A 17,740-nucleotide genomic window follows, 5' to 3' on the forward strand; every position below is an offset into this window, starting at 1 on the left:
TGATCAGGAAGAACAGTGTGGATATGATCCTAGGAAAGGCTGTATTTGATATTTACCTTTAATTTCACCTTATACCGACTTTAGAGCTGGCCAAGAACAAACAGTGTCTTGTTTTCAACTTCTCATACAAGTAATGTTGAGCAGTCAGAGCCCCTTAAAACTGACTCCTTAACTGCTGCAAACTTTTTGACCTTCTTGAAAGATCTAGAACCAATCAGAAATAAATAATAATATAGTGAAAAGAAGGATGAGGATATTAAAGATCCAGACCTAAAAATTCTATATAAAAACCTACCTATCATTTTTTAAATAAAAATTCAGAGACTTCAGATAGAAATTTTTTAATGAAATGTTAAATCTGAAGCTAGAATTTTATGTTGTTTGGATTATGAAATGAAAATTATTTGGTTTAGCAGGCGCATCCTGAATCCTTACCACAAGCAGTATTAGCAAGACATAGTTCTACAAGTCTTATACACAAATAACTATAATATTAGACAGAAAATATTTATTTGTCCTAATAGAAGGTCTAAAAATGCCATTTAAAACAGTTAAAGAAAGCATTTATTCCTGTTAGGAGGGATTACAAAAAATTAAAGGAAATGTCATCTGTTCCAAAGCCAAAGAAGGGGCAGAAATGTGGGGACATAACAAAAACAACCCAAGTATGTTACATTATGCATTTAGAGACCAGCCAGAAATCCCACGTGACTGGAGTGCCAGGGAAAAATAAGTAAATGTGGATGATTTGTAAAAGATCATGGAGACCCCAAAATGTCATTAGGAGGAGATGGGAGTTTATTTTGAAGCCAACTGAAAACCATGGAGGGGTTTTGAAACAAGGCATAAAAACCAAACTGTCCTAGAGAGGTTAGTCTGACACCCGTGTATAAAATAGATTTTAAAATATCAGAGATAGGAAAAGCAATATAGATACTATCGCTGCATCCAGCCATGATGTCTTATGAGATGGCAGAATTAAAGTAGATGGCCATTCCACAAACATGAAAAAGGAAGTAAAATCCAGGGAATGGAGACAAAACACCCTGGTAAAGATGGACTAGAACCTGGGGTTGCATGTCAGGCAGTGAAAGACCGAGTCAAAGATGTTTTAAAGATTCATGACTGTGTGCCAGGGAGGCTGACAAAGTTCTTAAAAAGAGAAAGATATAAGTCAAGCAGAGAGAGTCAATTATCATATGGTTTCACTTATTTGTGGAGTATAACAAATAGCATGGAGGACATGGGGAGTTAGGAGAAGGGAGTTGGGGGAAATTGGAAGGGGAGGTGAACAATGAGAGACTATGGACTCTGAAAAACAATCTGAAGGGTTTGAAGAGGTGGGGGGGTGGGAGGTTGGGGGAACCAGGTGGTGGGTATTGGAGAGGGCACGGATTGCATGGAGCACTGGGTGTGGTACAAAAACAATGAATACTGTTATGCTGAAAATAAATTTTAAAAAAATGTTTAAATTAAAAAAAAAGAATCAAACAAACAAAAAAGAGAAAGATAAGGTTTGGAGAAAGAAGAAAAATAATGTTTCATTTATTTAATAAATGTTTATTGAGCACTTTTTATGTGCCAGGCACTGTTCTGGGGGGATGGGAGTTATCTTTGATTTTTAAAACACTTTACGTAGAAAAGACACTGTTCCCAGTCTGTGTAACCACAAAGGCAGAGCTGGAACAAGTGAGTAGGAGTCAGGTAGGAAGTAAAATATCTAATAAGTGGAGTCTTCCTGATAAGTAGTAAGAGCTGCATTCTAGGCAGTATTCAAGCATAAATTCGGTGATAATCATCTCGGCACCCTGTGACAAGGGATTTCTGCCTTAAGAGACAGGTTAGACTTACCCTTCTTCAAGTTATCTCCCAATCTTAAGAGTCTATTCTTTCTTATGATTTAGTCCTATGGGTTCTATTATTAATCTCTGGTTTCTCTCAATTATTAAATAAATTACCCAATCTGTCTGCCATTCAGTAAAACTCACACATTTGCATCTGTTATTCTTGAATTATTTTTGGTTAGGGCTCTTCTTCTTTATTAAAAATCTCTACCCAGTAACGTTACCTTTATAGCTAATTTAGAATGCTAACCCTGGTAGACTGGGTTATAAATATCAGAGGGGAAAAGGATTTCTTGTGCCTAATAATATTTTTGTTTAGAAGAAGCCCTGCAATTGAGAAATGAATTATCTTGACTTCAAGACTGCGATGCAGTTTCTGTATTTTGCAGTAATTCAGAAGGGAAAAAAAAAAATATTTCAGAGAGGTTCATTTTCATACAACATGTTAAAGGAAGAGAATAATTATTCTCCAAACCCTGCAAAGCTTTAGATCGGAAACATTTATCTGTGCTGCAGTTAGAAAAGAAGAAAGGAAAGAGAAGAAAAGGAGAGGAAAAAGAAAACCTGTAGTGAGCTCCGCTATAAGCTATAGTTAAAGCTTTGCATTTCCTGGTGTCTTTTGAAACGTAAAATTCCACAACAATTAGCCCTGTAATGCATAACCAGTATGAAGATTCAATTGAGATTTAAGCACTTTGGTTTGCTTTTGAATCTTGCTATTTTCTGCATTTGTTTTGACTGCTCTCATCATTCAGGATTGACGCTTGGATGGGTGTGTAGGAGGAAGCAGCAGCAGCAGGCTTACAGCTTGCAGACAAAAAAAAAAAAAAATCTGCCTTATCTGATGGCTATTATTGAAAATGCGAGGTGTAGCCTGGGCTGGGTAATGAAGGGGAGCGAGCGAGGGGGAGCAAGGAGCATGGAGCTGCATACTGATGAGTGTAGGAGTACTTGATAAAAAGAATTCTGGCTGCTGGCCGTGCATTGCTCATTGTGGAGTACTCCAACAATCACATAGAACGCAGACCAGCCTAAGCTGACAGCTTGATATGCCTTCTTCTGCTGCCTGGTTTTGGGGGCTGTATGACGTACTGGTCGGTAGTAAAGATTAATATGTAAGAAATGTGGAGCTAGGATCAAGTCATACTCCACAGCCTGCCTGGCAAACTATGTTTTACTTCTGACTTTGCTCTCTCGCTGAGAACATTAATCTGTCAAGCTGGCGGGCTCTTTTGATAGCAACTTTCCCAGGAGCATGATGTGGCAATGCCACCTCTCAGCCCAGGACTACCGCTATTACCCAGTGGACGGCTACTCCCTGCTTAAACGCTTCCCTCTTCATCCTCTTACAGGACCCAGATGCCCTGTCCAAACAGTGGGACAATGGTTGGAAAGCATTGGGCTACCTCAGTACGAGAACCACCTGATGGCTAATGGATTTGACAATGTACAGTTTATGGTAAGATGCTCTCTGTGTCCACGGAGCTGCCTTTTGTCTGTCTTTGCTTCTTATGTGTCTTACACGGCTCAGAGGCAGCCTGATTTGCACCAAAACCGGTCAATGTATATATCTAACTGCATCAGAAAATCGGATGCCCTTAGGATGGAACTTACTGTGTGCATATAGACACTTGCTGAAAAATGAGATCTATAGGCATCCATATACATATGTATTATGTGAATGAACCGGTGAGAGTACTATTTATAGGCCGTGAAGGAAGATTAACATTTATATTCTCCCTGTCATTCTTTGTGTGATTTTTATAAATTTGTCATCTCAGAATACCCGGTTAGATTACAGTACTCTTCAGTTAATTCTAGATTCCTAAAACATCTTTCATTTGAGCATCAGCATTTAGTGATTAATTAGACAATTTGTTATGTTTACGGTGTGAGGATTATTTTTTTCCTGATAATTGTTCGATAAGCAGTTTAAATTATGTGGACGACCTTTAGTTTGTTAGTAAACTGCTTCAGATGGTCAATTATGGAGAACATTCACTTACTTACACATGCTGATTGAAGAGCACTGAAGTGTTATTTATTACTTCAGATAAAAGAAACAAACGTTTCCATCAACTACCTGTCAGTATTTAGAAAGGGAGGCTGACGGACTAAGTACATTCATGTACTTCCGAATACTGGTCTGCATGCAGTCTAAACCCGGTGTGTGCAAACTTCTCCCTGTGATGAATATAGGTGAGGAAGGAGGGTGGGGAGATGTGCAGACCCATAATACAGCTTTCTAATCATTCACATACCTCCCCCTGTGCTCATCAGTTTCCCTTGTTAAGCTACGTCACAGTCCTTATTACCTTTCCTTGCTTTTAAGTTCTCATCACACGTATTACTGATCCCTAAATTTAGAGAGAGCTGCAAAATATAAGCATGTAACACACAAATGGCTTGCAGAAAATAATTAATAGCTATTTCTAAATAAAATGCTGGGGCAGACACTTGAAGCTTATTAATGCTAGAATAGATAACAAAATGTGAAAGCTACTTAGGTTTTTTTTTTTTAATTTCCATTTAAAATTATTTTTCTCCAAGCTTGACTTGACTATTATGGATTTAAAAATTAGTCAAATTGTTAAACTTCTGCCTCTTTTCCTAAAAAGTGTATGCTCCACGAGCTTTTGAAAAAAGCTACATAGATGTAGTAAGACATATGAGCCCTAAGTAACCGTATACATAGAACTCTTACGGATGTGTTTTTTCATAATGGGATATGCAGTTCCTGTTATCTTTCTCCTGTTGAAGAGAACTGTCACTAATTGATTAGACAGATAAGATACCGTGGGTATTGAAATAGGAAAAAAGTAAAAAAAGTAAAATTTCTTCAGTTGCTATGACAGTGTTAGGACACTGAGCAGATTTAGGACAGACTTAGGACTCTAAACAGAGAACACTAAGAATTCGGGGAACTATCAAACAGAATGAAAGTCTTTTCATGGCTATTTATATTTACTGCACATCTTGATGTCTTTATTCTTTCCCTCTGTCTCTGCCTGAGATAAGACTTTTTCATTCTCATGCCTCAAACCCTTGTCCAAATTTATTCTGGTTCCATGAGAAGCTAGGTGGGTCTTTGGATTCTCTAGACTATTTGGCTACTTCCAAATATTTTAATTCAATATAATTTTCCCCTGAATGTTGGACACATTTAAGCAAATATAACCACTTTTTGAAAGCCAGAAACTGAAAGGTTAATCAAACAGTTTCAAAATAAGCATCTCAAAAAAAAAAAAGAAAGAAGCATCTCGAGGTCGTAAAACAACACTCAAGGATGAATTATGTATAAGTACTCCAAAATGTATCTGGGAGACAAAAATCCTGGGTATATGTGACAAAACTGAGGTCTGAGCTTCTCCATAGATTATTGTCTTTACTTTTATAGTTCTAAGTTTTATGTATGATTTTCCAGAAAATGAGAAAACAAAGTTAATTCAGATGAGTCAATCAAATACTTTCTTCATGAGACAAAATTAATTTAAAAAGAAATAAACTTTGAATCATCATTCAGAGGAGTTAATTATGAAAACTGAGCAAACCATAAAATAGTGTCATTAATTATTGCTTTATATGCTGTTCTACACTATTTATTTGCTACTAGTATCATAAAATTTAGTTTCTACCTTTATAAAAATTATTTATTGATTTCCATAATCTGATTTATTTAATTATGAATTTAGTTAAAGTACACTAATATGATCAGCCCACTCTAAGAAACAGATTTTATTAATAGGATGAAAAATCTTTTAGACCTACTTAGTCTCCACTCAGTATCATATTCTAGTTTTTTTTTTCTTGAAGCACATTCTGACCTGCATTTATTCATCCTGTTGCCTAAGCAACAAGCACCACACTCCCATTAACTGTGATGTAGTGCAGGTCTTATTAGCTTTTTAGAACAAGACAGTAGAGACATCAAAAGGATATAATTAATGTTGCTTGAAACTTCATTTTACATCCATGCAGAGATATACTTTATTTAGGAAACATTCTCAAGAGTTAATTTTTGATTTAATCAATGTTCCATTAATGAATGTTTTAAAGGATCCATATGAGTGACTTTCAAAATATTTATTGAAAGCTTTAAAACATTTTTTACTAACTCTGTTCTACATATTCTCACACATAAATACAGTATATGGATGATTTATCCACAGGGCTGTGATTAACTTTAATAAAGATTTCTTACATCAGTTCTTACAGAGATTAGAAAAGTAAGACTTTCATTTATTTTTTGTTTATCTATCAATTATTGCTTCCCCTTTAGGCTCTTAATATTTATCCTTTATTTTACTGCTGTGTGCATTTTTTTTTTTTTTTTAGTATCTGAAAATCAGAATTCCAAATGTATTCTTTATGTACCTGGTCTTGGTTTGCTCATATTTGTATACACTGTTCTGACTTTCCTGTACCCTTCAATATATATAATAAATGGAAATTGATAAAATATAAGGAATAACTACAAAACTACATCAGGTCACCTAAGACTTTGGGAGAGTTAGATTTATGTTGCAATCCAAGGCTCCTTCAACACAGAATCCTTCATCTGAAGACTTATCCAAGCCCTACTTACCTGTTCTTCCCCTCCGAAGTAATATATGGTCAGCCTCCTCCTAGTGAGGCATGTGCTACTCACTAGCCTCTGGGGATGCTGCCAGGTCCTAAAATATGTCTATGTTTCAACATGACTTTTTTTTTTTTTTAACCAATGAGTTTAGGTATGAAGTGTTTAGTATACTAAACCTACATGCTTCTTTACTTCCTTATTATATATGTTTCTATCATCATCTCTTTTTTCCAAGTCTGATGATTGCTTCCTAAATTTGAAGTCTCAAACTATCTATTCTTCTCTTGATGACTGCTCATTTGTACTCTCCTCTCCCCATCCTGGACGGCTATTTCCTTTCCTTTCCCTCTCTCTCTCTTATTTTTTTTTTTTTTAAATCCTCAGATGTCTAACTCAATTCCTGCCCTGTTTATGTAGCTTTCTATAATGACTCTAGTCCTCTGGAGACTCTCTTTTCTCTGCACTCATGTAGTGGTTGTATTCGGTATGAAAAATTACATTTGGCATGCCATTATTCTCTCTCTAGAATTAGAAGTTAAGTTTTTGCTCGTATATATCTTGTCTCTCCCACTAGACTAGAAACTCTTCAAGTCCACATTGTGTGTATTCAATTCTCTGGTCTTTCTCACAACTCCTAGCATAATTCTGTGTACATAGACATCACCCCATAACAACTGGGTGCACAGTAGACTGTTGCAGATGGATCTCCAACCTCATTTTTATTTTATCTTTTTTTTAAGATTTTATTTATTTATTTGACAGAAAGAGATCCCAAGTAAGCAGAGGGGCAGCCAGAGAGAGAGGGGGAAGCAGGCTCCCCACTGAGCAGAGAGCCCCATGTGGGGCTCTATCCCAGGACCCTGAGATCATAACCTGAGCCGAAGGCAGAGGCTTAACCCACTGAGCCACCCAGGCGCCCCATCCAACCTCATTTTTAAATTGGAAGCCTTGTTTTGCCCATGGAACCTGGAGCATTAGTACCCTTCACTCATTCATGCAGCAAACTATCCTTAAACATTTCATATGTGCTAGAAACAGCGTTAATTACTGAGAATGTAACAGTGAACAATACATGGTTCTTGACCTCTAACAGGTTGCACTGTTGCTCTCAGGCCTATCAGATTATTTGCACGCACATTAGGCACTCATTCCTTCATGAGCTCACACACACAGGTACACACATACATTCTATCACAGGGATCTTGCCCCTCATCCTTTTATATAATCACCACCCCTCAGCATATTACTTACTAACAATTGTTTTTTTTCAGCAACAAATTACAGTAGGCAATGGAAGAGATAAAATCTATCATAGCAGGGAGTCAAGAAATGTAAAGATACTGATAACAACAGAACACTGACAGTGTTATGGTAAATTTATTGTCCAAAAACTGAATTAAGCAGTTTTTATTATCCGAGGAGGACTGACTCATAGCCTCACCCAGGATAACTAGCTGACAGTTATATTTGTAAACTCTAATCAAAAGGGGGGAAGAATGAAATTATGCCAACTCTTTTTTTTTTTTTTTTTTAGCGTTTCCTGTGTTTCTAGCAGTTGCCATCTAGCTTGGCTTAGGATGCTTTGACCAATATTAAGATACCCAAAATGCAGTCTTTACAGAGTAAAAAGAATAAAGTTATTCCAGGAACCCTATTTGATTTGGCACTTTGTACACTTGGATGGGTAGCATTCATAAAGGACTTGTTGAAGGTCAGAGTGACACTGAAGAGCGGAGCCACAGAGCTCTTGGAAGTCATCCATTTGAACAAAAGATTTAAGGAAGATTGATCTTATAAGTATTTAGTTGAAAATTTCTTTTCCATTTTTGTGCTGCATTTTACATGCGAATGTACTTACGTTTCTTTTCCTCTTTTATATAACTTTTCTGTAATAAGAGCACCATTTACAGTTGACCTGATAAAATGACCTTTTAAGTGTCTTAGCAACATATCATGACCCAAGAAAGAAGTTAAACTTGTGAAGCAGGAAAATAAATTGTCCCTAAAGGGAAAGCCTAATAACCCCTGAGATGATTTCTTATTTCCAAATGACTTAAGAAAATTTTATAAAGTTACTGAGATTTAAAGGTCCAGGAGAAAAAATACCTGCCACATTCCCCACACCATCCTGTTCCTGAAACACTCTAGGCCCTGAAGTGGGTGGCTTTATAATGAATGTGCTGCTGTCATTTTACAAACTCAGTCCAGTCATTACACATGCACTTCTGCAACAACAATGATAAAACATATATATTTCAACTACAGGCATTTAAAATCTGTTGGCATCCAAAAGTCAATGCCAGGAGGGAGTCATTCTTTATCTGGACAACAGCTTAATTACAAATGTAATAGGCAACAGCCTCACAGTGGTGTGAGACAGAACTCAAGTAAGACTTCTCATTTCCACTGTCTTCCTTCTCTATGATTTGGTTTACTCATCTGTAAAATCAATCTAATGAAGGATCTAGGAGAAATGTTCTTTGGACTTGTTATTTAATATTTTGAGCTCTTTCAAGTTGCAGGGTGCAATGTTGGTGCTGGCAGAGCTGTTAATTGTTCTTATAGACCTCATTAGCCTTGGAAGGACACTGATTGCTTGTGCAGTGCAAAGTCAGAAATGAGGGTATGTTCAGGGATGACCATCTCAGAAGAATGGCTTTCAGAAAAAACATTAGCTGCAGTTTTAATCTGATGATAGTGAAGAGGCCTTTTCTTCCATCTGGAAGTTACTCCAGTTACATTTTTAAGCATTAAAATAAGCTGCCCCATTTTCTAATAATGCAGTACTACAACTTCCATTATTAACTCATGCTCACATGAATTGGCCTTTAATTTAGTCATCCAGCATATTTGCATAATTTCATCTCCAGTATTGCTTTAAATGACCAGATATTTGGGAAGAGGAATTTGCTTCATGAATCAGAAAACTTATTCATACTGCTGAATTATGGGCTAATTTTAAGAAATCCAGCCACGATTGGGGCGCCTGGGTGGCTCAGTGGGTTGGGCCTCTGCCTTTGGCTCAGGTCATGATCTTGGGGTCCTGGGATTGAGTCCCGCATCGGGCTCTCTGCTCAGCGGGGAATCTGCTTCCCCCTCTCTCTCTGCCTGCCTCCCTGCCTACTTGTGATCTCTCTCTCTCTCTCTCTGTCAAATAAATAAATAAATTTTTTTAAAAAGTTAAAAAAAAAAAAAAAAGAAATCCAGCCACGATCAAATTTGTTGCTTCTTTTAAAAGACAGATCTCTCAATGACCTCCATTTTCTCACTTCTAGTCACCTCCTTAACCCCTACGATTCTGTCTGCTTCCTGGCTCTTCTGCTAAAATTGTTCTCTTTGAAATCAGCAGTGACCTGCTTCTTGTCAAACCCCAGCCCCCTATCTTCTCACTTCATTTCTCTTGCCCTCTTTACAGCGTCTTATTTTCAGCCCTCACTCCTTATTGATTTTCACCCCCTTATTGATATTTATTGGGGTTCTGTGACATTACACTGTCCTTTCCAATCATCCTGTTCTCTGATTCTCCTCCTCCCACTAAATGTGCGTGGTGCTCTACCTGTCCATCCATTAGGGAGATTGTTAGTTCTCGTGGATCCGTAGCTGTCCTACTCAACCTCTTTCTACCTGGCTTCCACTGCAGCCCAACTACTCAATAAACATTTCTGTATACATTTTGGCATGCAAAGCATTTAGCAAAGACTTGGCATAGAACAAATGCCCAAAAATGTTAAGTATTACCGCAGCTAGAGTGTTCTTTCTAAAGCACATGTTTGCCTTAGCACTACTCTGCTTAAAATATTGCAGTGATTCTCAATTACCTGCGGAAGATTATGTTTCCAAAATCCTTAATATGGCTTTCACATTCGGGATCCTTTCTGACCTGCCCAGCCCCAATTTATTTTTCAGCCTCTCCTGTTACCATTTTCTGTCTTCACAGTTCTAGAGAACTGTGTATTTATCTTTCATTGCCTGGCCTTTTGCACATGCTGCTCTCTGCCAAGAATGACCTTCCTTCCCCCTCTTAACTCCTCTTTATCCTTTAGTTTTTAGCCTAGTTGTCACTTCTTTTAGCTGCCTCTTCTTCCCCTGCCCTCCAAGTATGGGTCAAGAACCCTTCTTCTGGAGTTCCCTATCTTACTACTGATTTTACTGTGTCATCTTACTTATTTACTTGCCCACCCACTCCCATCACTTCTCCCACACCCAAATAGTAGAACAAGGGTCAGTAAATTTGTTCTCTCAAGGGCCAGATAGTAAATATTTTTAAGCCTTGAAAGTGGTCTCGGTTGAAACTGTTCAACATGCTGTTGTGGTATGAAAGTGGCCATAGGCAATATGTAAATAACATACGTGGTTATGTTCCAATAAAACTTTATTTACAAAAGCAAACAGATTTGGTGAAAGAGCCATAGTTTGCTGCCCACACACTGGATAATTTTTAACTCCTTGAGAGTTAGAAATATGTTTTGACCCTCTATATCTCCAAGGACAACTCATGGCTTACACATGTAGACACAGTAAATGTTTGATGAAAGGAGGAAGGAAAAAGGCAAATAAGGATGAAGGAAAGGAAGAAAAGAGAGAAGGAAAGAGAAGGGAGTGAAGGAATCTGGCAGGTGGCTACAGCAAGGTTACCAAAGGTCTTTTCGGTTTAAAGAGAACCTGGTCAATAGCTGAGGATATTCAGAGCAAGAGGCAGCCTTCAGGAGTCTTATAAGAGCTGGAGAGGGTGTTTTTGCTGGAGCCAGTCAGACGGGAGTATATTTTCAGCAAGAGCACTGCGCAGGCATAGGAACTAGAAAAACACAGCTGCAAAGGGAGCCTGTTTTTCACTCTCTTTGGAATTCCTTTTTCTTCCTTCTCCACCTAATTGTGCAGCATTGTTCATGATTCAGCTTAAGCATCACTTCCTCGAGGAAGTATTTCCTTATACCACCCTGGCATCTAGCAAGTGTAATCACTTTGTCTCTGTGCACCCCGTCACCCCACCCTTAACCCTGTGCTAATCTCTATTATATTGCATTGCAATTATATGTTCAGATGTCTGTCTCCTGCCCTAGAAAGTGAGTTCCTTTAGAGGCAGAGATCGGGTCTTATTTATCTCTGTATTCTTAAAGCTTAGTGCAGTGTCTGACACATAGTAGTTTCTGATAAACACTGATTGGTTGGATTTAAAATTCAATTCAGTTTCATATAAAGTATCCCAAATAATCCTTACCATATCACTGTTAGTATTAGTATCCCCATATTTATAAATGAAGAGAATTATCATTATATTATTATATATTCATAAATGAAACTCAACAAGGTTTTAAAAAATTGCCCAGCACCACCTGGATTTCAAAACCAAACCTCTTTGATCAAAGGTCCCTGCTCAACTCACTATAACCACATTATTTCATCCTTCCTCCCATCACTCATTCAGCAAATGCTTAGAGAGCCCCTGTTAAATTGCAGACATTGACTAGGACGCTGGCACTTCCTCTGAAGCACTCCCAGTTTGTCATACTTCTGGTCCTTTGAGCAACTTTTTATCCTACTTCTAATTTTCTACCTCATCCCCACTACTTCTCAAGAGGGCCTCTGCTCTAATCACACTGGAACACTCACTGCCAAATATATACCTTTCCTTTTTTCATAATTCCCCTCCTACCTAACCTAGTTTGTTTCTTCCAAACTGCCCATTCAAGAAAGACCCATTCCTCTAGCCACCACCCCCCCATCTCCTCTGTGGAGCCACCTTTTACTGGTCTGGACCCTGCTCACCAAGATCAAGGTGTTGGCAAGACTGGTTCCTCTGAGGATTGTGAGGGGACGATCTGTTCTAGGCCTTCACGTGCCCATAGTCTTCTCCTTGTATTTTCACATCATCTTCTCTGTGTGTGTGTCTGTGTCCAAATTTCCTCTTCTTATAAGGACCCCAGTCATCTTGGATTAGGGCTCACCCTAATGATCTAATTTTTAACTCGATTACCTCTGTAAAGTCCTTTTCTCCAAATAAAGGCATATTCTGAGGTACTGGGGGTGAGGACTTCAACATATGAATTTAGGAGGAATACAGTTCAGCCCATAGCAGTCCTTAATAAATGTGTGTACAAGAGTATCCTTTATTATCCCTCTTGTTGCTAAGCACAGTCCATAATGGTCACACACACTAAATATTTGATTAATTGAATTAAACTCAATCTACCTGAGGTTTACAGGAGATTTAAAATGTTGAAAGAATCTGATGTTATTCTTTCATCAGTGATAAATGCAGTCTCCCTGATAGCTTCCAGTTTCGCACGCATGGGTAATCATATACAAGGTCGTGATGCTAGTTAATATGAGAAGCAGCAAGGCCAGAACTGAGAACTTCCTACCTCTCTAGCCTTACGGTCTTTCCATTTTACTTTTTAGCTCAGCTGGCCCCTCGATAAATCACATTTACAGGAAATATTCATTTGTTTACCATCCTTATGTTTGATAACTATTTGGTAGCAGAGCCCGATATAACCAACTTAATAAAATAACTACTGTTTAACAAAAATTTGTTATATATATTTTTACATACATTATATTTACCTCTCCCACAAATGTTATGAAGTATGTATTACTATTCCAGTTTTACCAATTACAAAACTTAGAGAGAGACCAAGTATCTTGCCCAACACACTCAAGCCTCAAACCAAGGTCAATCTGAGTCCAAAGGGAAAAAAATTTTTCAATAAGATTTGCTCAGGCAACATAATGGAGGTGAGAAAGGTATGGGCTCTGAACAAACAAAGTAGCATAAGCATTCCTTGTTCTTTGAGGGATGATTCAGAATACCAAGAAGAGTTATGAGAGAGAAGAAAAACCTTGCCTCATGCAGAGATTAGGAAGTCCAGACTTAAGAAACTTCCCACTATACACGCTGTTATAAAAAAACACACACCTCCAAGTCAAGTGTGTCCTCGGACTATGAGACCATCTAAGTAGAAGTCATTCCATGCATACAGGAGACACTGCATTGAACAGGAGTAGTTTTCATGGGAGACATGATTTACCCTTCAGTATAATCTTTTCTAAAGTGTAATGAGTTGTCATCATGAATTGCTATGTATTATTATCCTCCAGAAAACTCAAGCTTAAAAAGACACAGAAGTAATACCTTCCAGGTCATTGCATACCTTTTGCTGACTTCATCCCAGACTTCCTAATCTAAGAATGTACCATGCATATCATAGACATTGGAAACTATCCATTCATTTAAGAGCATATGATCTAAGAGGGTTTGAGAAACAAGAGCCCTATGACTCTACTTAGCTGTTATAGAGGCATATTAGGAGAAAAAAAAATACAATGAATAATTAACAAAGGCCTCTGAATATCAGGTCATTGATTTCTGCCCCTTGAGTCCACAGAATTAAATTTCATGTTGTTAAACTTTTACCTTCTGTCAGACTGAGCAAGGATGATTAGGATTCATATCCAAAGCATTGTGGAACATCTTGCGTTTATAAGCCAATGTCTGTTTAAATGGTTGGCAAGAAGAACTGGGTTTCTCCTTCCAGAGTTTTGAAGGAGCTCTGGGAATAACAGGCCTAAAATCTAGAGTATCTCAATTTTATTTGACAAGAGTTATATTATACACTCTTTTATCAGGAAGGAATAATCCTGTAAAGAAGAGCTGGGAACTTAGTATTCATCAGGCCTATAACTATATAACCCATCCAGTTATCTGCTAGCTCAGAACAAGTGAACAGAAAATACAGGCTGGTCAACATCTACGCTAGAAATCCCCCACTCCTTAAAAAAAAGGAGGGGGCAAGCAGAAGATCATTCATATCAATCATTTAAGAACTCAATCATTCAATCATTCAATCAATTAAGAACTGCTGGATAAATAATAATGAGATTCTTTTGGGGGGTAATGGGGATAATGGAATGGTTATGCAGTCAAAAAACATAATCCACTTACTTTCTGATAATTAATTATGATGTACTAGAAATGAGAATACCATATTAAATTCCTATTGCCCTTTATAGTATTTAAACTATTATGCATATGTTATCTCAATCCAGGAGACTAAATAAATTCTCTCCTAGTTCTAGCATAAATGGTATAACATTGGGTAAGCCTTCTTTTCTACAATCTCTGAACAAGCTCAGATATAACTTAATTTTTTTCAAAACCCTCCCTTAATCCTATGTCTATTCTGAATTCTCTTCTTGCCTTCACAACAAAGCTTCTTCAAAGAAATGACTACACTCACTGTCTTGCTCTTCAAATCAATACAGTCAGGCCTTGATACAATGAGCCTTTGTCAACATCCTAAAATTATTTATAAATGGTGACTAATGAACTCTTAATTCTCCAAGTACACTATATTATTTCCAGTCCTTACTTACTCCATCTTTCTGTGGTCTTTGTTTCTGCTGACCACTTGTTTCCTCCTTGTCTTCTGTATCTATGGCATCTCTAGCCCTAATATCTACCCTTCTCTGGCTCCTTTGTAGACTTCCCTGCCTCTTGCTGTCCCCTAGGGTTTAGCCCTTTCCATCTCTTCTCTGTCATTCCACACATTCACCTTAGGTGACCTCACTTATCCTCAACAAAGGTAAAAAAAATTCTACTTCTATGTTGTATTGACACCTCAAATTCAAAGGTCTAAAAGAGGAAATATCTTTCCACAAAACTTTTTTCCATGAGAAAGTGATCAATTGAATAGAATGGTGATGAGAGATCAAGTGAAGTGAGACCAGAGAAAAGAGCCACCAATCTGGCAGCATAGAGGTCACTGGAAAACTTGACAAGTGGACATTCATTCACTGGAGTAAGGGGTACAGAAGCCATAATGCATTGGGTTAAAGAAGTAGTAGAGTGGATAACTATTGAAGGAAGTTTTGCTGAGAGTGGGAATACAGAAATAAGCAAGTAGCTAAGGGTGATTTCGAGGTCAAAGGAAGATTTTTTTTTTAAACAGAAAAGATTGCAGTCATGTTTGGCTACTGAAAGGAACGATCAGATAGAAATCGAAATACTATATTGGAGAAGAAAGAAGGATTGAATGAATGAATGAAAGAATAAAGATGAGAGGAGTTGGAATCCAGAGATAAGTGGAGGAATTGTGTTTGATGGGATGTTCCTATTGTAATAGTAAAGAAGATAGAGGATGGATACATAATGATTTTTATAGAGAGTGATGAGAATATGAAGGTATATTTGCTCTAGTGGTTTCTATTTTCAAGTGAATTATGAGACAAGAATGTGGAAGATTTAAAGATAGAGGGGATATAGAGTCACTTCTAAAAGTGGGCAAGAGAATTTACTAGGAAAATTGAGTAGAACTGCAGGACCATGTCAAGGGTTTATTTGAGATTTTTAATTATTTTGCTTCATAGGAATGGCAAAGACTACTGCACTTTAAGATACAGGATTGATTTCATGGTCTGGCTTCTAGTTGTGTGAGATCATGGGCTGGTCACTTAACCTCCGTGAGCATCAGTTTCCCAAGTGCAAATATGAGCTAGTACTACCTAGTTCACAAGGTTGTGGTGAGAAGCAGATTAAGACTAGCTGTGTGCTTTCAGTAGGCAATGAATCATAGTGGTGACAAGAGTGCTGGTCCATTTAGCTAGCAAGCCACTTTGGAATTACTGACAGCACAATGACACACAGAAACTGCCATAAGGCTTCGTTGCTCTTGCCTTCATAATACACTGGATACAAGGAAAACGCTTACATGAATTATGCTAGAAACACCAAAATACTTATAACACACCTATCTCATGACCTTATATCAAATAACTCTGAAGGATGTTAGAAATTTATGTCACCTTAATTTACTCTTAACTCACCACAGACCTTGATTAATCGACTGTAAATATGCTCAAAGAACTGAGCCTTTCAGGCTTAGAGGTCAAGCAGTAGAGCATGCTGTTGGCAGAGTATTGTGGGACTTCCAGGGAACTAGATTGCATTTAGCCCCTTCCCTAAGAAACATACCCAAGGACACCCAACTGCTCACACCAATAAGATGTTGACCAAATTGTGATAATTAATTTTAAGAATATATTTAAATATTCAAGGGTCTAGTAGATTTGTCCAGTATCCCTAACCTAAACTTGCATCCAGACTATAAAGTAAATGAACAAATACTATGTAGTATATTTAAAAACACAGATTATGAAGACTATAGCATTTTAAAATATAAACCTGTGTGTTTTAAACCTGCATCTTTTATCCTTTAATATGGGTTAACAATCTAAAGTGGAAAGTAAGTAAGCATTTATGAGGGGGCGCCTAGGAAAATCTTTTTTAATGGATTTCCTGAGAGACTTATCCATTCATTCCTAAGGAAATACCTATTGTATACCTACTGTACTCCTCAAACTGTGCCAATTGTGGTGGAGACTAGAAAGAGGCATAATACAGGCTCCTGTTAAAGATCCTACAGTCTATTTAGGGAGCTGACACTGGCATAAGTATGCTAAATAACTGTACACACTCAAATAGCCATAAAGGACAACAGCGTAAGTGTTTTCACAGTATAGAACATAACCATGGGAGAAATAAATGTTAGAATCTATGAATTTCTATGAGTCCTGAAAATGAGGAGATATCCGTGAGCCAGAGTGGTCAGGGAAGCTCTCTGAAAGAAATGGGCTTGGATAGGATTTATGTAAACAAAGAATAGGGCCAATGATACAAGACTGAATGAAACCATAAACAAAGGCGGTGAGATTGCAATATGTATGTAGTGTTTCAACAAAAGAAATACTGATCTGGCACAATCCTAGGGTTCATGAAATGCCCCTGTGAATGAAAATGCTACCTACCTGTGAAAGCATGGTTCAGATGCTACTCATGCACCATATGGAAAGACAGCTTAATGATCCATCCTATCTGTGCCTAGATAGGCTCACCCAGATGGCAGCACACATGAGCCCATCACACATACAGACAGCAAAGAAGGATGAGCAGAGAAACATCTGTCTGACCAATTGGCCTTCTATTTCCAGGTAATCATGAAGAAAATTGATTTTACTTGAGTTGCATTAACTCTTTCTCCAAACAAGCCCATCTTCTGAGGGCTAGTAGGCTCTCAAAGCCAGCAAGAAATCTGTGTTCACTAGTTTCATACCATCAGAAATACCCTCCTATCCTCCAAAACTTAATTTATTCACCTGTTAGATCCTTTGCTTCTTCAAAGGTATTCCCTTCTTTATGTTTCCAATAACCAAAGAAGTCATCCTCACTTTCGCTTTGGAACCATGGCCACTGCCAAAACACCTACCAACCTTCTCATCTCTGAAACTCAGGTTGTTTGATTTCAGTTCCAATAATTCAAAT

General features: G+C 37.7%; 1 protein-coding gene across 13 annotated transcripts in view; it reads left to right on the forward strand.

Annotated features, from left to right (window-relative positions):
- The window catches only part of LOC111141988 (ankyrin repeat and sterile alpha motif domain containing 1B), a 1,155,119-nt gene that overhangs the window by 773,300 nt on the left and 364,079 nt on the right, over positions 1-17,740 (forward strand). For 5 of the 13 annotated variants that reach the window (XM_022494890.1, XM_022494891.1, XM_022494892.1 and 2 more), the window contains exon 15: positions 3,197-3,303. In XM_022494890.1, coding sequence (XP_022350598.1) covers positions 3,197-3,303 — 107 coding nt within the window. Of the gene's footprint in view, positions 1-2,764; positions 3,304-17,740 lie in introns of those variants that run through there. The other 8 variants (XM_022494896.1, XM_022494895.1, XM_022494897.1 and 5 more) reach the window with 2 other exon arrangements.

Source organism: Enhydra lutris, unplaced genomic scaffold (assembly GCF_002288905.1).
Source record: "Enhydra lutris kenyoni isolate GAN:26980312 unplaced genomic scaffold, ASM228890v2 scaffoldscaffold7, whole genome shotgun sequence".
NCBI classification, from domain to species: domain Eukaryota; kingdom Metazoa; phylum Chordata; class Mammalia; order Carnivora; family Mustelidae; genus Enhydra; species Enhydra lutris.